Genomic DNA, 23,025 nt, shown 5'->3' on the forward strand with positions numbered 1-23,025 from the left:
AATAGTTAGTATTCAACCCAGATAACAGCCTTGAAAAATGCAGTATCCCCAAAGTTTCTTTTTCTTTTTCTTTTTCTTTTAAAGTAAGTTCTGTGCCCAGCATGGGGCTTGAACTCACAACCCCAAGATCAAAAGTCACATTCTTTACTGGCTGAGCCAGCCAGGCACCCCCACAAACTTTCTTTCTTTCTTTCTTTCTTTCTTTCTTTCTTTCTTTCTTTCTTTTTTTCTTTCTTTCTTTCTTTCTTTCTTTTTCTTTCTATGTATGTATGTATGTATGTATGTATGTTTATTCATTATTGAGAGACAGACACAGAGCTCGAGCATGGGAGGGGCACAGAGAAGGGGAGACAAAGAATCCAAAGCAGGCTCCAGGCTCCGAGCTGCCAGCACAGAGCTCTATGCGGGGCTCGAACTCACAAACGGCAAGATCATGACCTGAGCCGAAGTTGGACACCCAACCGAGTGAGCTACCCAGGTGCCCCTACTTTCTTTTAAAATATGTGAAAATGTCCTCTGTCATACTGAGAAAACCTGCATATTTATAGACCTAAAATGTGGATTTCTAAGGGATCATGAGGGCTGTGTCAGAGACCCAACAAAGAGGGGAACTGTGTGTCTGCCACAACTAGCCTAACCCTAGGCTGTTCTTTAAAAGTACAGCTTACTTGAGTGAAACAGGGAACATATTTTCAGAATTCTCATGGAGACTAGAATATTTACTGGAATTTCTAGGTCAGAGCAGACTATCTTTAAAGTTGTTTTGTAATCTGGGTGTCAAATGCCTACTTGCTGAGTTGAGCACAACCATGTATATTTTTTTATATTCCAGAAAGCATTTTGCTTTCCTTTGTACTTATCCCGAAAAGAGGAGGGGAACGTTAACACTTGTCTATACATTTATGTAAATTCTTTAATGTTTTTACCTTTTCATCTGAAAACAAACCTATAACTCTTAAGGTTTTCTTAAGTATTTATCAGTAAATACTTGAGTGCCTACCATAAATCAGACATTGTTTTAGACACTACAAGAAATAAAAAGATGAATTAGCCACGGGGTCTGTCCTCAGGGTGTTTAAAAGACTACTAGATAGGTAAAATATGTATGTAAACAAAGAAAAACAAAATAAAAAGCAAGGATAACTGTCTTGAAAAGTAGAGTGTCTCTGAGGAATTTAAAGGACAGAAAGGTTGCTTCTAGCTAGAAGGGACCCCAAAAGACTTTATTAAGAATATGGCTTTTTGGGCTGCCTGGGTGGCTCAATCAGTTAAGTATCTGACTAGATTTTGGGTCAGGTCATGATATCTGTTAATGATGATTAACTCCGTCATGATCTGAGTTTAAGCCTTCTTTGTCAGCTCAGAGCCTGCTTGGAATTCTCTCTCCCTCTCTGCCCCTTCCTCATACTCTATCACACTTTCTCAACATAAATAAATAAACTTAAAAAAAAAAAATATGGCTTTTGAATTAGCCTTGAAAGGTAATAATAATAAAATCTCACTTTTTGATCAGCTATATTATACAAGGCCTATTGTGTATGTTATTTTCTTATCCTCACAACCACTTCAAGCAAAGTATCGTTATCCCTCTTTTAAAGAGAAGAGAATTCAAGACAGAGAGTTAAAGTAATTTGCATAGTGTCAGTCAGTAAATGGTAGAATTGGGATTGCTGTTCAGGTCTTCCTACTTAGTTGATAAGAAAAGCATATTCCAAGGAGGAGGAGTAGCGTGAGGTGGGAAGTTAGGGGCCTGTCCAGAGAATAATAGCAAACCAGTTTGTTGAGAGACAAACTGGGAGAAGAAGAGGAAGAAGCAGCAAACAAGAATGGAAAGGTATGTTGCGGTCAGATGGTAGATAGCTTTGAATGATAGGCTTCAGAGGTAAGACTTTGATCTGTAGTCAGTTGTGGAATGGAGCCGGGGTGTTTGGAACGTGATCAGGGCCTCCATTTAGGAAAATGGATCTGACTGCAAGGTGGAAGATTAATTGCAGTGAAGAGCCTGAAGGTGGGGAGACTAATGAGATGGCAGTTGTCATTCCAGGGTCGAGATATTTTCAAAGGTCTGTTCTAGGATAATGCCAGTGAAATTAGACAAGAGGGGAATAGATGTAAGAGGTTTTATGTAAGTAGAATCAATCACTTAATGTGACACCTTCATGTTACCTGTAAGTAAACCGAGGCTTAGAGAGAAAGTGGTCTGCTTGATCTAGAAGGAATCTGCTGTAGCCTTGGTATCTTCTTGCAATCTGTTCACGGCTTCTTAATTTTTCACCTAGTCTACTGTATGAACCAGGTAGCAAATTATCTAAGATTTTATTGCTTGGAATGTTATACAATCATACATTCAGTAAGTATTGACTGACCATCTGTCTCATGTGCCAGGAACTGCGCTAAAGACTAAGGATCCAGGGGCACCTGGGTGGCTCAGTTGGTTGAGCGTCCGACTTCGGCTCAGGTCATGTTCTCATGTTCATGATTCAAGCCCCGCGTTGGGCTCTGTGCTGACAGCTCAGAGCCCAGAGCCTGCTTCCCATTCTGTGTCTTCCTCTCTCTGGCCCTCCCCCACTCACGCTCTGTCTCACTCTCTCTGTCAAGGATAAGTAAACATTAAAAAAAAAAAAAAAAAGACTAAGGATCCAGAGTTTTAACAGATACTTCATCTTTCTGGATCTTTCAGTCTACTAGAAGAGACTGAGACAAGAAAACCCAACCATACTAATTACCATATGAAAAAGGAATGTGTGAGAGGCCCTAACTCCTAACGCAGTTTGACTGGGGGCGGGGTGGAGAGGGTTAAGGAAGCTTCTAAAAAAAGTGAGTACTGAAGAAAGAATTTGTCTTCCTCAGTATGCCATCCTTTATCAGGTCACCATGCTCTTCTCTACCACTATAGTTCATATTCATCCTTTTAAACAACTCAGATGTCACTCTCTGTAGTGTCTTCCTAGACCTCAGTCCATTTCCTCCCTGACAAGACTAATCACTTCCTTCCCTGGGCTACTGTGTTCATATTTCTATTATTGCTCTGGCAGATGAGTTGGGCAGAAAGGAACAGATGATTGAAATGTTTAGGAGGTAAAGTCTATAGGACTTGGTTATTTGATTGGATATGAAAGATAAGAGAAAGAAATCTGAGATAAACTTGGGTTTTGGGCTCTGGCAGTTGGGTGAATGGTAGTATCATTAGTCCACATGGAGTGTACAAAAAAAGAATTTTCTTGAGGCACCTGGATAGCTCAGTCAGTTAAATGTCCAGCTTTGGATTTCATCTCAGACCATGATCTCATGGTTTCTGGGTTCGAACCGCACATTGGGCTCTGCACTGATGGCTCAGAGCCTGCTTGGGATTCTCTCCCTCTCTTTCTGCCTCTCTCTCTCTCTCTCTCTCTCTCTCTCTCTCAAAATAAATAACTAAACTTTAAGGAAAAGAGAGAAAATATTCTTTTAAGATAAATAACTTTGAAATAAATGACCTGTGGTAAAGAAAACCTATATTATAGCAGTAAAGGAAAGAAGTACTATAATATGTAATCACCATACAAAAATCAATTTTTTTATGATAAAAAAGAAAAATTTTAATTCCAGGGGTGCCTGGCTGGCTCAGTTGGGAGAGCATGTGACTCTCATTTTTGGGGTTGTGAGTTTCAGTTCCATGTTGGATGTAGAGATCGCTTAAAAATAAAATTAAAAAAAAAAAACAAAAACATTTAATTCCGGTATAGTTAACATACAGTGTTATGATTTTTTATTTGGATAGTTTAAAATGTTTTAATCTGTTTTGTTCTCAAAGACAAATATCATTCAATAAAGGCATATTGTTACTGTTAATAGCACCAGTTTGCCTGACAGTTATCTTACCTTGGTATGTTAACTGATGTCAAAGGATGTTCTGAACTGTGCCTCAAAACAGTTGTTCTCAGTTAAGTTATCTCCCGTTGGGAGATAAATTCTAAAATAGTCCTATCCCTTAAGAGGAGTTTTAGCATTCTGAGTTATTAGTCCCAAATGTAGACTTCAATGGTTAAAGGACCTTAAAACATAGTATCTTTAATTAAGAGTAATTTTCTTTTGGTTCTCACTAGTTTAAGTTGGAGTGAAAACCTGCTATAGGAAATTTAAGACCAAAATAACTGTTGTGAGTGGGTGATTCCCATTTAGGTCTTAAAGAAGGCAGAAAAGCTATGCAGTTAATTTTAGAGAAAATACACTTGCTTAGGTTCTCTTGTGTATGGAGGTTCTAGCATAGAATTCCAAAGAGCACAGAAAGCCACAGTGGAAACTTAACTGTGAGGAGGATGGGACCAGGAAACCAATGCTGTGTGGCTTCAACTAGGTCATCTTCCACAAATGGCTGTAAGACCCTTAAGCTGCATATTATTCTTTTCACCTGGAGCAAATATGAACTCTGTAGCATTGAGCTGCAATCCCTCCATCTTTGATACTGAGCACATGATTATTAAAAAAAAAAAATGTTGTTTTGAGAGAGAGAGAGAGAGTGAAAGCAGGGGAGGGGCAGAGAGAGAGGGAAAGAGAGAATCCCAAGCAGACTCTGCCCTATCAGCTCAGAGCCCATTGCAGGGCTCAAACTCAAAAACCTTGAGATCACGACCTGAAACGAAAGCAAGAGTCTGATGCTTAACTGATTAAGCCACTCAAACGCCCCTATACTGAGCACATGATTTGATTTGGGTACTTGTACGTGGGAATTCAGTGATCCCATATTGGGCCAGCTGGCTTGGTCTCTATCCAACTCCAGTCAAATATACAGTTGTCATCTTGTCAGAGCATCACTACTCCTATGTTATTCTGATGTGAGAAAAGTTTTATCCTCCAGTATAGTGGGGCCTAAGGTACTAGTTGTGTGTCCTGTAGACTTGTTGAATTGCTTTAACAGAAAAGGTAAACAAGAACTATTAGAGAACTATTAGAGAATTGCTTTCAGGATATGCTTCTTTGGATCTGTTTTACTTGTAGCCTTTTTATCAGACTTATTTCCTTCTCTCTTTCTGAGTATTATCACCTCAATCTTCGTGGAGTTGGTTTTCAGCTAACTAGATTTCAGAGCCTGATTTCATGTCCTATCTAGTTCCCCAAAGTTTAAACCAAGAAAACCTACAGCAAATATATGTTCTTTGTCAGTGAGTTCTTTCTTAACTGTTTGCAGTAGCTGTTAGTCCTCTGGAGACAGGTATAAGAGTTATAGGTCATCTGGGGATTTGTTGTCAAGAGTGGCATCATTTAGGAGTTACTGATCATTTCAGTACAAGGACTAAATGGAGGCTTGCAGAGTTGGTGAAAATGGCCACTTGACTCTGAATTAGTAGTGATTGCCAAAAACTACTAACCTTTTTTTTCTCTTATGAAAATGGCAAAAGAAATGTTTTCTAAATGGTGAACAATTTCCCTCTGGAGAAGAGAAGAAAATGGCTGTTTAGTAGTTAATTACCTGTTATGTTAGACAGCTATGAAATTTATGAGGCATGAAAGAAGAGTAGGCCCACCTCCCCCACTCATCAGGCTGGAAACCAGGTGATAGGAGTCATGTTTTCATAGGCAAGAACAGCAGCAACTTCCTGAGGAATCTGTTACTGAATTTGAATGGTTGCTTTGAGTTGCCTGATCTTAAAATCCACATTCCCTAACCTGTCTGATGTGCTCTCATTGACCCTTACTGTAGCGTCCGGAGTTTATTCACACTGTTTCTAAATATGAACCTTCTCTTAATTTACTTTTCTCTTTTTTAAAACAAGCTCTGCACTCAATGTGGGGCTTGAACTCACTACCCCAAGGATCAAGAGTCATGTGCTCTACTGACTGAGCCAGCCAGGTGCCCCTAATTTACTTTTCTCTCCATCAGGTGCATTTTTGTCTTTTTACTCTCAGACCAAAATCCCTTTCTTGTAAGTCACTGACTTGTCAGTGTTTAATGTGGTCCATAGTGTCCAGACCCCAGTTACAGTGATTATGCTTTTCTGGAGGTACTGAGGCTGTGCCAAACTGACTTTGCTTTAATGTATTCTACCCCTTTTCCCAACACATAGGCCTTTGCTTTATTTTTTTGCAGGCTGCTTTGCTTGTCAGCTCTGTTTCTTGTAAGCCTCCTGAAGTTCAGTAATAGTTTGGGAAAAGAGATATTCACATAAAACTTGGATTTAGGTTAAGTTTGGAAAGCTGATTTTGATGTTTATCTTTATTGTGAAGCAAGAATGGGTCCCATAAACCTCTTGTTCTATAATTTCATTTGTCCATCATTTTCCCTGTTATTTGACATTTGCTTACTCTATTAATATATGTCAGGGTAGTTTATATTAAACATAAGGCCTTATTGGCCCGCTTGCCAAGAATTCTAATTTATCTTGGCGGGGGGTAACAGATTATAGGATAGCACCTACTTTTACCCAGGGCTATCATCCTAAGAGTGTCTAGTTCCCAGCCTGTGTGTATTTAGCATGATTAAGATAACCTTAGGGGCGCCTGGGTGGCTCAGTCGGTTAAGCGTCCGACTTCAGCTCAGGTCATGATCCGGTGGTCCGTGGGTTCGAGCCCAGTGTCGGGCTCTGTGCTGACAGCACAGAGCCTGGAGCCTGTTTCAGATTCTGTGTCTCCCTCTCTCTCTGACCCTCCCCCTGTTCATGCTCTGTCTCTCTCTGTCTCGAAAATAAATAAACGTTAAAAAAAAAAAAATTAAAAAAAAAAGATAACCTTAATGCACAAGTTGATAAATTCATTGTTTTTTAATTCAATAACAACAAAAAATTTAATTTTTTTTAACATTTATTCATTTTTGAGAGACAGAGTGTGAGTGCGGGAGAGGCAGAGAGAGAGGGAGACACAGAATCTGAAGCAGGCTCCAGGCTCTGAGCTGTCAGCACAGAACCCAACATGGGGCTTGAACCTATGACCCTGAGATCACAACCTGAGCTGAGATCAAGAGTTGGACACTTAACCAACTGAGCCACCCAAATGCCCCAAATTCAACAAATAATTATTGGTTGCCTACTGTGTGTCAGGCATGATTCAAAGTGCTTAGGAATAAACAAAACAGACAAAAATCCTTGCCTTCATGGAGCTGTCATCCTAGTAAAGGGAAGCCATATTTAAATTTTTAGGGGCACCTGTCTGGCTCAGTTGGTAGAACACGCAACTCTTGATCTCTAGTTGTGAATTAAAAAAAAAAAAATTATTTTAATGTTTATTTTTGAGAGCGAGAGAGTGCAAGTGGGTGAGGGGCAAAGAGAGAGGAAAGCAGAATGCAAAGCAAGCTCCAAGCTCTGACCTGGCAGCACAGAGCTTGGCGCAGGGCTTGAACACGCAAGTTGTGAGATCATGACCTGAGCCGAAGTTGGAAGCTTATAGGTTATGAATTTAAGGCCCATGTTGGGTGTAGAGATGACTTAAAAATAAAATCTTTTAAAAATTTAAATAAGTAAAGTTATGTAGTATCAGTTGATGGTAAATGCTGTAAGAAAAAAAAAAGGAGAGAGGGGTTGAGAGTGTCAAGTTTGTGAGGAGTTTGGTGCTCCGATTTTAAATAGAATGATGAGGGAAAACTTACTGCAAAGTTGACGTTTAAATAAAGTTCTGAAGAAAGAGAGAAGAAGCCAGGTGGATATCTGGGCTAGGGGGTAGAGCATTCCAGGAAGAGGGACTAGGCAAGTGGAAAGACCCAGAGACAGGAACAACAAACCATTGTGGCCACAGTGGAGTGAAAGTGGGGGTGAAAGTAGTAGAAAAAGGTGTCAGAAAATGGGCCACAGGCACCTGGGTGGCTTAGTCGGTTAAGCATCCAGCTTCAGCTCAGGTCAGGTCAGCATCTTGCGGTCTGTGAGTTCAAGCCTCATGTCTGGCTCTGTGCTGACAGCTCGGAGCCTGGAGTGTGCTTTGGATTCTGTCTCCCTCTCTCTCTGCCCCTCCCCTGCTCACACTCTGTCTCTCTCAGAAATAAATAAACATTAAAAATTAAAAAAAAAAAAAAAGAAAGAAAGAAAGAAAATGGGGGGCCAGATTGTCTAGGGACCTGAAGGTCGCGGTGAGGATTTAGGCTTTTATTCTGAATGAGATGAAAAGCCACTGGAGAGTTTTAAGCAGAGGAGTGACATGATCTGATATATTTTTTTAAATAGTTCTGACTGCTGTGTTAAAAATAGAAAAGAAAGAGGTTAAGGGCAGAAATAGACCAATTAGATTATTGTGGTAATCCAAGGAAACATTATGATGGCTTGGATCAGGGAGTAGCTATAGAGGTCTTAGGAAGTGGTGAGGTGGGGCGCCTGGGTGGCGCAGTCGGTTAAGCGTCCGACTTCAGCCAGGTCACGTTCTCGCGGTCCGTGAGTTCGAGCCCCGCGTCAGGCTCTGGGCTGATGGCTTGGAGCCTGGAGCCTGTTTCCGATTCTGTGTCTCCCTCTCTCTCTGCCCCTCCCCCGTTCATGCTCTGTCTCTCTCTGTCCCAAAAATAAATAAAAAACGTTGAAAAAAAAATTAAAAAAAACAAAAAACAAAAAGGAAGTGGTGAGGTATTGGACATCCTTTGAAGGTAGAGTTAACAGGATTTCTCAGTGGGTTGATTGTGGAGGTTTTGGCCTGAACCACTGGAAAGATGGGATCATTCACTCATTTTAAAGGGGGTATGGATAAGACAGGAGCAGGTTTAGAAAAGAATTCAGGATCTTGATTTTTTTTTAATTTTGTTTGTATTGTGATAAAATATATAACCTGCAACTTACCATTTTAACCATTTTTAGGTATACAATTCAGTGGCATTAAGTACTTTTACAGTGTTGTACAACCCATCACCATTATCTGCCAGAATTTTTTCATCATCTCAAACAGAAACTCTGTACTCATTAAATAATAACTCCTTGTTCCTCCTCCCCCCACGCCCTGGTAACCTCTATTTTTTCTCTATGAATTTGCTTATCCTAAGTACCTAATATAGGTAGAATCATGCAATATTTGTCCTTTTGCATGATTTATTTCGCTTAGCATATTTCAAGATTCATCCATGTTGTAGCATATATCAGAATTCGATTCTTTTTTAAGACTGAATAATATTCCACTGTACATATGTACGGTATTTTGTTCATCTGCTGATGAACACTTGGATTGTGGATACTATTGGGTATTGTGAATCATGGTGCTGTGAACATTGGTACACAAGTATGTGAGTCCCTACTTTGAATTCTTTTGGGTATATACACGTAAGTGGAATTGCTTTAATTCTTTGTAGAACCACCACACTGTTTTCCACTCCAGCTGCACCATTTTACATTCACACCAGCAATGCATGAGGGTTCTAATTCCTTCACATCCTTAGTAGCACTTGTTATTTTCCATGTTTTTTGTTTTTGTTTTATTTTGTTTTATTGTAGTCATTTCTTGAGCACGAACTAGTATCTCGTTGTGGTTTAGGTTTTTACTTTCAGGACCTCATTTTTTCCCCAGTTTTATTGAGATATAATTGACACATAACATTGTATTAGTGTAGGGTGTACAGCAGAAGGATTTGATACACATATCTGTTGCAAAATGATTACCACAATAAATTTAGTTAACATCCATCACCTCTCGTAGTTAGAAATTCAGGACCTTATTTTTTAACTCTTGAGATTGAAGGAAATCCCCATGGTTGTGAATGTAGAGAGAGAAGAGGTCTGAGGCCTGACCCCTGAAGCACTCCCAACATTTAAAGGATGGGGAAATGAGCAATCAGTAAAATAGCAAAACCAGGAAAAGAATGATATCCTGGAAGCCAAGTGAGAAATGTGTTCAAGAAGGGGGGAGAGAAGAATTCTGTCAGATTCTACAAATAGATCAATTAAGATGAGAACTGAAAAAGTGACCATTTGATTTAGTAACATGGAAGTGAACAATGACCTTTAGTTGATGAAGAATAATTTTGGTGGAGTGATGGGAGTGAAAGTCTGTTTATAGTGAATTCAAGAAAAAAAACAGATGAATTTGAAGCAGAGAGCACAGACAATCTCTTAATGAATTTTGTTGTAAAGAGAATCAGAAATGGGGCAGTAGCTTGAGAATGCGAGATCTGGAGAGTTTTTGCTTTATGGCAGACATTACAGAAGTTATGTTTGTTAATGGGATTGGTTCAGTAGAGAGGGAACATTTATTGATGCAGGAAAAAGAGGAGAGGATGACTGAAATAGCTTGTAGTTCCAGAAAAGCAGAGCCATGAGGTCCTGGCAGCCTGTCCTCTGCCTCAATACTCTAAGACACAGAGGGGAGAGGAAGAAAATTGGAGATGGAAATTGTGACTGCTGCTGTTTTGCCCTCTGTAGAATTAGGTTGAAAGATCTTGATGGCAGCCTCTGGTTTTATTCGTGCCAAAGCACCTCAGCAGTAACAGCTGGAACCTGCTTTTCTTTGAGTTCTAAAGATCCAGGGGATAAGGAAAGAAGAGGATTTTCCTTCTCATCTTCAGTCTTTCTTTTCTGCCATGAACATTTTGATCCTGCCTCAGAATATAATTGTGTCTGATGCTTGATATTAAGCTATGTTTTATCAAAGTACATGCCACACCTGTCCCACACTGAAAGCCATGGTATGTGGGTAGGACCAAAAGCTGCTAAAATTCCTCTGTTTTCTCCATAGCGTTACCTACCACCTAAGACAGAGTGGTCAAGTGGTCAGTAAAGAAGTTTTAACTGTTTATGCTTCCACTAGTTACAGAGAAATTAGAATTTTCTTATTTTACTGAAACCTCCATTTCTATTTTAGAGCCTTAGGTCTTTAGAGGATATATCTTAGCAGGTGACTAAGAGAGGAAAATAAGTGCGTACCTAGGATGGTAGCTACTAGGAGAAAGGCTCCTCTGGGAATGAAGTCTGACCCATAGTTGTAGTCAGCCCATGAGTCATATTTGTCAAACATGCTAAATACAAGACATCCCAAGGTAGGAAATAATGAAACAACAAATCAGTTGGGCATTGCTAGAGAGCACTTTCTGCCAACCCTCAGTTGTTCCTTAAATTGTAATTATGTGGCCAGCATAGTCTTACTCCAGGTTCTGTGTCTGTCTTTGCAGAAGGAATACAAGTCCTAAGTATTCACACAGATTTGTGATGAGAGATCCAAAGGAGGCTTCTAAATAATTTTCAGAATTTCTCTACCAGTTACCTTTTCACCCTAAGTAAGTCTGGAATGCATCCAGCAAAACAGCTTTTGCATGTTCATACCTTTCAGAATGAATCATCTTCCTTCCTTTTAGTGAAAGAAGGGCTCTGTTGATTATTTCTTGCAGAATTTCCACAAATGTTCTATTTTTCTTAAATCTTCCAGTGTTTTACTTGACTTAACCTAGGGGGTGCCCGATGTTCCAGAAGGAGACCTGTGACTCTCCCAACTCTCAGTCACTTATGTTAAAAGAACAGTCAGTTTTTTCTTGATCTCAGGTTTGTGGGTTCGAGCCCCACGTTGTATGTAGAGATTACTTAAATAAATAAACTTAAAAAAAGAAAAAGAACAGTCAGTTTTGTTTCTTCTGGGAAGATATCAGGTATTCTTTTTTAAAGAAGTTCCCATTAGAGGAAGTCAGAAATGGCAGGCAATAGATTGCATAAGACCACTGTGCTAAGGCCTGGGGAAAGGTGAAGGTTTGTTCTTGCTTGCTAAGCATAATCCTCTTTACCTGACTGAAATGGAGAGTGCTATCATCAGAATGTTGCAGTGAAATCTGGGACATCCTTTAATCTCCTTGAAATTCAAAATTTGTCCCAACTAGTCTGAACTTGTTATTTCTATATTTCACAGTATCCAGACATGAGTCAAGAATCTGATTCTCCATTTGTTTTCATCTGCACAAATCCCCAGGAAATGATTGTGAAGTTTCCTATTAAAGGAAATCCAAAAATCTGTAAGTCACAAACTTTGATGGTCTAATTTTCTTTTCTTTGTGTCTTATGTCTCACTTGCTCAACTTTTTAAAAATCTCTTCTTCCTCTGTTTTATGGCATGTCAAGAATTGGAGGGTTAATATGATTATATTTAGTGATAACTTTAATGTTAAGTTAACTACAATATAGCCTTTCCAAAGTGTACGTTGATCCACAGTTAATGGTATGCTAGTGAATCACTCTAAACTTGCATTTAAGATCCCATTACATTTAAAATCCTCATTTGTCAGCCAAAAGAGTATGCTCTGCTCTGCTGCACTGCTCATTAAAGGAAGTAGTAAGCCAAAGCCAATGGCAATAATGACCTTTATTCATTGTTCTTCAGTCTTCAATCCAAGAATAAGACTGAAGTTTGTATGTCTATTTTTTGAGTGTTTTGGAGGCTCCACTCCCAATTTGCCCTTGATTACTGGTTCCTAAAGCTCTAACCTAGCCCTCTTTTTGAAACCTCTCGATGATTTATTTTTTCTGTAACTTTTGCTTTATGTATTTATGATTATAGTACCCTCTTTGAATTCCTGCATATTCACTTCTTTTTATTTTATTTTTAGAAGTTTATTTATCCTGAGAGAGACAGAGACAGCGAGAGTGGGGGAGGGGCATAGAGAGAGGGAGACAGAGAATCCCAAGCAGGCTCCACACTGCCAGCATAGAGCCCGATGTGGGGCTTAAACTCACAAAACTTGAGATAGTGACCTGAGCTGAAACCAAGAGTTGGACGCTCAACCAACTGAGCCACCCAGGCACCCTTGCATATTCACTTCTTAATCACTTTTTGTTGACTTTACTTTTTCAATCTCCAACTCTTCTACTACTACCAACTTCTCTTCCTCTGTCTAGTCCTACCTCAGCCTCTTCTGTTTCAAAACTATCTCAGGAAATACATAGTGGTGGTCTTTCTGCCTAACTTATTTTTAAAAACAACCTTGGGGCGCCTGGGTGGCTCAGTTGGTTAAGTGTCTTGACTCTTGATTTCAGCTCAGGTCATGATCTCACAGTGCAAATGCAGTTCATGGCATGTAGCCCCGAGTAAGGCTCTGCGCTGACAGTGATAAGCCTGCTACAGATTCTCTCCCTCCCCACTCTGTTTTACCCTCCCCCACTTTCATGCACGCTCTCTCAAACATTAAAAAATAAAATAAAATAAATAAAAACCACCTCAGCAACTGTCCCATTTGCTCACATCAGTTACTATTTTGTGCCTCTGTGACACTGCTTTCCCGTTCTGTGAACTGGATAATTTGGGGGCATGCATTGTCTTAGGTTGTGCACAATTCTACCTCACACTGTACCTGGGGGACCAACTAGCCATTTGATAAATCTGTTCTATAGAGAAGTACTTTTCAAACTGTACTGCAAATAAAAATCACCTAGAGAGCTGTTAAAACATAGGTTCCTGGGCCTTTTTCCAAGTGATACTGATGCTGTTGCTCAGCTGACTACACTTTGAGTAATACTGCTTACAATCACAAAATAAGATGCTTGGACTATGAATTTAGATTAATGTATATCATCACAAAATTCAGGCAACTCTTATGATTTATGAGACATATGTTCCTTAGATTCCTATATATCAGAAAATCTGAACATAAGTTGCCCTTGACTTCTACATATTATTCAACTCAGACTATCCCAGCTGGTTGCCAAGTGGCCCTGGAAACTTTTTTCTTCCTCTCCACTATTTAGGATTGATTGATTGATCGATCTCATCATTATTTTCTAAAGATTTTATTTATTTTTTTAAAGTTTATTTTTAATTTTTTTAATGTTTATTTTTGATAGAGAGTGAGCAGGGGAGTGGCAGAGAGAGGGAGAAACAGAATCTGAAGCAGGCTCCAATCTCTGAGCTGTCAGCACAGAGCCCGACGTGGGACTTGAACTCACGAACCGTGAGATCATGACCTGAGCTGAAGTCAAATGCTCAACCGACTGAGCCACCCAGGCGCCCCATAAAGTTCATTTTGAGAGAGAGAGAGAGAGAGAGAGAGAGAGAGAGAGAGAGAATGAGCATGAGCCAGTGCAAGCTGGGGAGGGACAGAGAGAGAGGGAAAGAGAGACTCCCAAGCAGGCTCAGCACTGTCAGCACAGAGGCCAACTTGGAGCTTGATCCCACAAACTGAGATCATGACATCAGCTGAAATCAAGAGTCGGATGTTTAACATTCTGAGCCACCCAGGTGCCCCAAGATTTTATTTTTAAGTAATCTGTAGACTCAAAGTGGGGCTTGAACTCACAACCCCAAGATCAAGAGTCACATGCTCTACCTACTGAACCAGCCAGGCACTCTTCCGCTATTTAGTATTTAAATCTCTGTCTTGTCCCTCTTTTTTGGTTGCGGCATTCTATCCCTCCCTGTTCCATTCTCACCTTATTCTAGGCACTGATATCAGCACTGGTGGTAGCAGGAAAACATTTTAGGTCTTTTCTCCCATACCCAGTGCTACTTGATCTTTAGTCCCCATAACCTTTTCTTAGCTTCCTCCCCTATCTTGGTTTTTACCTGCTGCTTAATCTCCTGTGAGAAAATGTTCTCTGTAAACAGTTTAGATATTTCTGTGAGATGTTTTACTCCAGTACTTTCTCTACCCAGAGACCTACTTTCACTACATATATGGCCTCTGTTTTTCTCAATAAGGTTTAATGGGGGTGGGGGGGTAGAGGGGTGGGGAGGAATGCTGCTCTTAGGGGAAAGCTTTAGTAACCTTCTGTCCTTTCCCCATTGTAGTTAAAAGCTTTAAAAAGTCAAATGGGCTGTCTGCTTGTTTCAGGGAGAAATTGTGAGACCGCAGCTTCTTCCTTGTTAGGCCAAAGTGAAACATCAGTCAGAAATAAGCGAAATTTAAAGAGAAAAAATGAAAGAATGGGTGACCAATCCCTTTGTGCATCAGAAAAAAAAAAAAATTCTTTAGGTTCCACACCCAACGTGGGGCTTGAACTCATGACCGTGACATTAAGGGTCATATGTACTACCGACTGAGCCAGCCAGGCACCCTGGAAAAAAAAAATTCTATTGAAAGGGAACCATCCTACCTGAGGATATAGCTTGGTGTGAAGTTTCTATTCCCTATAACTCTTCATTCCTTCATCCTTCATTCCTCTTTACCATCTCTTAAAATCTTAGACTCTGCCAGAACTTTCTTCTTGTAGTCCAAAGGAGCCACCTTCAGTAGCTTATAGCTGGAAAAAGTCTTTACTCTCACTGCCACAGGGGAAAATACATAGTTGGCTGTTAATCTGTAATGCTTCACATTTTCTTCTAGCTATATTGTTACACTAAATGGTAAAGGTCCATAATATTAATAATACTCTCCTTCAATTATAGTGCTTTGGCTTAAATGTTTTTGTTCTTGTTTTTGTTTTGTAGGATGGCTTAGGAATCTTTTATAGATTAGTTCTATGAGACATGTTCCAAGTTCCAAACTCTGACTTGCACATAAGCTTTTAGAATACAACCTATTTACCTGTTGTATCCTGTGTGTGTGTGTGTGTGTGTATGCCTTAAATTTAAAGGTATGTATACATTTTTTAGTTTTTTGACTATAGTTGACCAACAATGTTACATCAGTTTCAAGTTTACAACATAGTGATTCAACATCCCTATACATTATGCTCTGCTCATCACAAGTGTGGCTACCATCTGTCACCATATAATACTAATATGATATCATTGACTATGTTTTCTATGCTGTACCTTTTATTCCCATGACATATTCACTCCATAACTGGAAGTAAAGGCATATATTTTGGTTTATGCTTTTGGACACATAAACTTGAGCTTGCTTGACCTGGGGATAATTCCGTTTCTTGAAATCATTCAGAAAAGTACAGTGTGTAATATGATATCATTTGGCTGTGTGTCTGCTCAAATTAGGAAATGCAAAACAGTATAATAGAGTAGGTTAAATGCTCAAAGAGACAAAGGAAATCTTTTTACATTAAATGAACTACTTGCTCTATAAATGCATTTAAGTACTGCCTTATATGTTATGCAAAGCATGTGGAAATCCCTAGGAGAGTTATATCAATTGATGACAAATACTCTTTCCCCTTTTAACTTCTTGTCCATTTGCTGCACATGCATTTGATTTTCCTTAGGCACGATGATTGAGGATGTGGTTAACACTGAGATGCTGTAGGTATTAAATGTAAAAATATAGGAGAAATACAGAAATTAAGCATTACCACTCTGCTTTTAAAAGAGTGTACTGTATGTTACTGTAGTTAACTGTCCAGATCCCAAGTCTTGAAAGATGAGGCTGAACTAGAACTAGTTCAGAATTCCTGCCATCTTAGGGGAACTGTGATGACTGCTTCTTCGTGCAAGAGGCCCCAGTCCCTTGCCTTTATTGCCTGCAACTGGCCTAAGCTGGCCACTGTTGGCAGTCACTGTGGTAGATGTTAGGGATGTAAAGAAGTCCTTAGTTATAAGGAGCTTACAGATTGCTGGCACATGTATAGTTTTCTTAGGCAGTCTAGGGGATGAAAGAATTTCTGAATCCCTGGGAATGCTCCAGAAGTCCTACTTCCTTTATATCTCCTTCCTCCTATTTTCCATTTTATGACATCATCCCTGAAGCCAGGGATTAGTTTGCCTATCCATTGAGGGCTTTGCTTCATAGGGTTGATATTACCTGAGCTGGTCTCACTTGAGGGCTTTCACAATCAGATTGGAGTTTTCCAAAGATTATACTTGGAATGTTCTTAGACAGTAAAGCTTTGAGGGTGTCAAGAAAGTAATGGCTCTTTTTTTATAAGAGGAATCTGAAATACATATAGTTAATAGACTTGCTTAGAGTTGTAAGGTAAACTGAGACCATAAGTAAGAAACATACTCCCAAGCCTCAGCATAAATATGACTACCCTTACTTTTTTAGAGAATTTTGAGTTTATGAAGCATTTTAACATATAGTATTTCAATTAGTTATTGGATTAAATGACTTAATGTATATTAAAAAACAGCATAGTGGTTGGTATTTAGAAAGCACTTAATGTTAGCTGCAATTCTCTCAATAACTTTGTAAGTTAGGAATTTTTTACTCTTTTCACTTTTCATTGAGTAAATAGGTTTATAGAAGTTGTATTTTGCTCACATCTTTCTGTCTCTGATTTTCCTGCTCTTTGCACTTTATCAGATAGCCTCAGAAACAAATTATTCTAATCACATTTCATTTTTAGGGCACAATATCATAGAGCTGGAAGAATCCTCCTGTACAACGTAGTCCAATTTCCTCTTGGCATAGAAAAAGCTGAGGACAAGAGTGACTAGGTGACTTCCTCACATACAGCTAGGTAGTCTCAGGGACTAGAGAACTAGAAGTGTGAAGTCCTAAGTGGGATTCTGAATTCTGTCCTAGCTTGTCCTAAAAAGTTGAGTGAGATGCAGTACTTCCTTATGCTTCTGGTACCACCACCTTTTCAATGGATACTCTTAGTGTTTATCTGATATCTGCTAATTTTGGTTACTTAGTCCCTACAGTGCAAAGGTTTTCGAATTTGTAATGTATGCCTTGCCATCTTTGTTTAATTCATTTGATGAACACATTACCGAGCACCTACCATTTGATGCTCACTATGGTAGCGTTAGGAATACAAAGGCAAACTTGCCTTGTAGTAGGGCTTTTTGCCAGATTGCTGGCACATTTTCGGATTTCCAGCTGGGCAGCCTGGGGGATGAAAGACTCCTAAATCCCTGGGAATACTCTGTGCTGTAAAGCCCAAATTAAAATCAACAGCATTGTGACAATGCTAGTGGATAGCATTCAGGGTATTGCTTACTGATGGTTTCTGAGGAAGCCCAGAAAAAGAAGAAATGTTACTCCAGAGACAGGTATACCCGTAGAGAGATGAGGAGAAAAAGAAAACAAAACTTAAGAAAACTTAAAAAGGGAAACTAGGATGACGTTATTTTTAATTTTTTTTTTTAATTTTATTTGAGAGAGAGAGAGCATGAGTGGGGGGAGATGGACAGAGGGGGAGAGAGAGAGAGCAAGAGAGAGAGAGAGAATGAGAATGTTAAGCAGGTTCCATGCTCCGTGTAGGTGGTGCTCAATAAGAGGCTCAATTCCACGACCCTGGGATCATGACCTGAGCTGAAATTAAGTCACCCAGGCGCCCTGAGGTTATTTTCTCACAATCTTTTGCAGTAGTCAAGACATGTATTCTTAGTTGGACAAGTGAGAGTATTAAAGTCTAGAGAGACTAAATGACTTGCCCCAGGTTTTACAGCTAGTTAATAACACAGAGGGATGGACTAGCACCTGAGTCTCCTGACTTCTATTCCATTGCTTTCTTGTACACCTGATTGCTATAACAAATGAAAATGACAGCATGTGGGGGGGGGGGCAGTTATGGGTGTGGGCTGTAGTACACCTGGCTTGCCTTAAAGGGAAGCTCCTTGTTTGTTAATCTTTTTTTTGTAATGCTGAGGCTAAACTGACCTGTTTCTGTTTCAGTTCAGTGCCAGTATCACTATTGACTTAAGTGAGACTCTTTGTGGGAGAAATCAATGTGTAAGACAGACAGGAACTTTGTTAAGATTGTTTTCATGCATGAGATGGATGGCTCCTAAGGCTGCTACCACTGAACCAAACCGTCCTGGTAGATCTGAGGAGTCAGAGGTCAGGGACCACATCAGTAAAGTACCTCTCATTAGGGTCACCTGGGACAGGAAGGTTGCTTGTTTTCTAACTTTAACACTTAGAAGAGTCATACAGCCTATGACCTTTGCCCTTCTTAGCTGGTGATAGGGGCCCTTTGTCAGTAAACCATTCATGTGGATTCTACTCCACTGTTTCAGGTCACTCCCCCTATTAAGTCTGAGGCAGCAAAGGGGTGAACTGAACTGCTTTTCTCACTGCGAGGGAGGTTCATGCATTATGCTCAGCCAGTTAACAGGTCAGAGGAATGAGTTTCCCACTGTGTGAAATGCCTTCCTTTATTATATATGTGTATTCTTTTCAAACTTGCCTTAGCATGAGACCTCCTGAAAAACGTGTTGTTTCTTTTCTTCTAGCTACAAAATTAGAAATATTAACGATTTAGATTCTTTAGGCGAATGAATACTCGTGTGTGTGTGTGTGTGTGTGTGTCTCCACATTTGTGTGTCCTTAAACAATGTTCCCACTGCTTCCTCATTCTTACAGAATGAAACTCTGAAGTTTGAAAGTGTCTAAGTCCTGAAGCAAGATAATTGAATGTGACAGGAAAACAGGAACCAGAAGACCTGGGAGGCCAGGAAAGATTTGCATTGCAAATATAAAAAATAAATAATGAGGCTTCTTTTTCTCCCTTACAGGGAAACTGGATTCCAAGATCCATCAAGGAGCAAAGAAGGGGTTAATGAAGCAGAATAAAGCTGTCTGACCCAGGAGAAAAGGAGCTATACAGCATAGTGGAGTTTTGTGTACTAAAATTGCTATCCACTGGTCCTTTGGAATTGAAGCATTAGAAATCTAAAGGCTTGGCATCAGGCTTGAATCTTTGAGAATTTAGACTCTTACCTAAATCTGTATATTTTTCTTAAAGAGTGGGATTCTTACTTTATGTAGTAGGTCAAAATCTTTGAATACATTATTTATAAAATGCTATTTTAAAAATTCTAGGTCTTTGACATTTTTCTCAAAATGGTATCAGAAAAGAACAAGTTGGAAATTACTTTGCTTTCTGAAGCTTGGATTTGAGATTGGGAACTTTCTTAGCAAAGGTTAACAATTTTTTTGAGAGACCACTTGAATTTTAAAGTTTCTTTTCAAAGTAATAGCCTGGTTAGAGTATTAAGGTGTTTGAGGAATCCTATGTTTAATGCATACCTGTGATGGGACAGAAAGGGTTTTAACAAGTTTTTTGCTCTAGTCCAACATGTCTTGAAGTGAACAGTCTTCAAAAGCTGAATAACCTTCATTGGCAGATTTTTTTTTTTTTTTTAAGGGATAACCTGAAAAGGTGCTGCCACTTTGTTCTTTGGTTTGAGATGTTAGGACATAAGAAGATCAGACTGGGAGAAGATAGAGCTACTTGCTCAAGCAACATGAAACTGCCCTATTTATTTTGTGGGTATTGCAAAAGCATCACTTAGATGGGACAATTAGAAGCAAACTAAAAAATAAAGTCCCTTCAGTAAATGTATTCATATACCCCCAAATGCTGAAACCCAACCTTTTAAACCATCACACCTCAGAAAGCTATGAGCTTTGAAAAAATAGGTTGATTTGAAATGAGATTTTTTACTCATCAGTCTGGCCCTACTTAGTGAAACACTTTTTTTCTGAGTCTGTTCAGCAAAGCTGTCAGAATCTCAGTTGCTGGCATCCTCAGGAAATTCATGGTCTTAAATGTGTATGTTCTGCTTTTTATAAAGCACCACCACCACACTAGGGAAGTTGGATTCCCTCCAGCAGTTGTGTGCATGACTTAAAAAAGAGAGCACGCAGGAGAGAAAAAAAAAGTGCCCTGTGTTATGAAAAAGATTAATTTCCCCTTTCTTTAATCCTTCATATTCAGCATGTATTTGCATTGAAATGCCTCCACTCATATGCATTGATGTTCACTCAACTGTGAACTCTGCTTGTTGCATAGCTCTAGGCACTGGTTTTGTGGGGGCCTGATCACTTTGGATTCCCAGGGAAAATCTACCCGATTCTTGTTCTGGTAATGCAAATATGCAGTATTCTCTTTCTTTTCCTGCTCGACTTCTGTAGAGAAAATGGAAAGGACAGCTAATGGTACTTCTTTGGAGGGGAAAAAAAAGTCTCATTCTGGTCTCCTGAAGACCCTAGTATTATTAATGAAGCCACACTGTGTTAATAGTTTACCAAGCAGTAATATCTTGAATTCTGCACTGGAATTGTCTCGTTTTCTGAGTACCAAAATAAAACCAAAAGGCAGGAGGTGAAGGACCCAGGAAACAACAACCACAAAAAGCTACCTGCCTTTTTATGTGAATGACAGCTCAAGCACAGAGGAATCTGGATTGATTTTTTTTTCACCTGGGTAGATTGTGTGTGTACACCTAAAGAAAAACATCAGGAGCTGCAAGAGTTCAGGTTATGCAACCATTTTGTGTGCTGTGATAAGAAAGTTTACAAGAACATTACAGATTTACAAGAACTCACCTCAGCATCCAAAATATGCAGCTGGTGCCACATGAGTAAATGGCAGAGTAACTTGGAAACTTCTTTTCATGGTTAGACTGTGAAAGCCTTTTAGTTCACGTGGTGGTTGGTGGTGTAAAGTCTCTCTTTTATTTGTGGGACACTCGGGAGGAAGTGTGGGAGAGACTTGGGGGTAGATGGCCGTCAGTTGCTCAGTGATGAATAGCATAATTTAAAGCCTAGTGGAAATTCTTAGCATCCTGAGTACAAACTCGCCCAGGAATTGCCTTTCAGTGCTTTACAACACTTTGCACTGACCCTGTTAACTCTGGGACAGCTTGGCCTGAGGGAAGTTTCACATTTCTGAGCTGGTTTTCTTTTGCAGCCTAAATATCTGCGCCCCCTTTTGGATGGTTGGGTTCAGTGGCTCTCAATGTGTATAGTACCTGAAGGGTTTAGTGTTTTTTGTTTTTGCTGTTCTAGACAGGGTCCTGTCTCAATTATGTAAGCTCAGAGTGGGAGATACATGAAACAAGATACTTTCTCTGTCAGGATTTAGGAGGCTTTGACTTTCCAGTCAGATGTTTGGATTGGAGTAAGGGTTTTTTTTTTTTTTTTGCTTGGTATAGCTAATCTAGAGAAAGAACTAGGTGTCCCCTTTTTTCAAGCTGGAAGTGTACAGAAACCCATTTTTTCCTAGGGAGTAGCTGTGAAAAACTTAGACTTTGAAGATTATTTTTAGAAAAATTACAAAGTTAGGATTTTTATGAGTTATAACCCTTAATCTCTTTCGATTTTAACTGCTGTCTATACTAAAGCCCATTTATATGGATTTCATTTATTTGGTAAAATTTTTTTAATGCTTTTGCTAGAACTCCTAGCCAAGATTGAGACAGTGTTGGGGTTGTTCTCTTGCCCAGCTAGAAAAGACCAGTAAAAAAAGCAAGCATCTATTAAACTAGAGAAATCAACTAACTTCAGTTTATTAGGCCTAGGGGGAGGAAAGAAAGGCCTGTGATGAAGGATTTTTTTTTTTTTCCTTGAGATTCAAATAGCAAGTACACATCTGCTGTTCTCAGCTTCTGTGAATGTGTTTGGAGGGAGGTGATCCATATCACAGACACCAGCAGCAAGGGATCCAGCATGTGGAAGGCTTTTCTACTTCTCTCATGCAGAGAAGAAAGACCATAGCCACAGTTCCTTCTGACACAAAGAAACTTGTGTAAATGGCTGTCCATTTATATGTGTGCACATAATGTGCATTAATTCATGGGGTGAAACTTGGTAAACTGATCAGATTTCAGATTTCAGTTGTGACAATGGAGAGCCCAGAAAGAAAACCTAGTAAGTGTGGCATTCTAGTTTGGAGTCAGATAAATAGGGCGATGGGGGGTGGATGGGAGGGACTGAGAATCCATACGAAGTTGTGACATAGGAAGGGAATAAGATGTTGGCACAAGGGGCAAAAAAAATGTCAGTACATAAGATTTGACAAGAGTCTAGAGCTGTACTGTTTAATATGGTAGCCACTAGTCACATGTGGTTATTTAAATTAAATAAAATTAAGAATTCAGTTCTTCAGTCACATTAACCATATTTCAAGGGCCCAAACAGTCACATGGGGCTAGTGGCTTCTAAACTGGAGGGCATAAATATAGAACATTTCCATCATTGCAGAAAGTTCTACTGGACAGTTTGTTTGGAGCACGGATCAGCACACTTTTTCTGTAAAGGGCCAGATAGCAAATATTTTAAGCTTTCCTGGTCCTACAGTCTCTGTTAACACCTATTCAGCTCTGCTGTTACAGTGCAGATGAATCCATAGGTAATACATAAATGATGACTGGCTATGAGCCCTTAAAACTCTATTTGTGGACACTGAAATTTGAATTTCATATTCTCACACCACAAAATATTCTTTTGTTTTTCACCCATTTAAAAATGTAAAAACAAAACAAAAAAAAAAAAAACACTCTTAGCTCATGGGACATACCAAAACAGGCAGTGAGTGTGTCACCCATAGTTTT

At 39.4% G+C, this 23,025-nt stretch overlaps 1 protein-coding gene across 2 annotated transcripts in view; it reads left to right on the forward strand.

Annotated features, from left to right (window-relative positions):
* TRIP4 (thyroid hormone receptor interactor 4) overlaps positions 1-21,015 on the forward strand; it is a 67,507-nt gene extending 46,492 nt beyond the window's left edge. Inside the window, exons 12-13 of one of the 2 annotated variants that reach the window (XM_049611736.1) lie at positions 11,767-11,869; positions 19,204-21,009. In XM_049611736.1, the coding sequence (XP_049467693.1) occupies positions 11,767-11,869; positions 19,204-19,271 (171 nt within the window). In that variant the 3' untranslated portion in view covers positions 19,272-21,009. Of the gene's footprint in view, positions 1-11,766; positions 11,870-19,203 lie in introns of both variants that reach the window. The other variant, XM_049611737.1, reaches the window with a different exon arrangement.
* The last annotated feature ends 2,010 nt before the right edge of the window (positions 21,016-23,025 follow it).

This window comes from Panthera uncia (genome assembly GCF_023721935.1).
Source record: "Panthera uncia isolate 11264 chromosome B3 unlocalized genomic scaffold, Puncia_PCG_1.0 HiC_scaffold_1, whole genome shotgun sequence".
NCBI classification, from domain to species: Eukaryota; Metazoa; Chordata; class Mammalia; order Carnivora; family Felidae; genus Panthera; species Panthera uncia.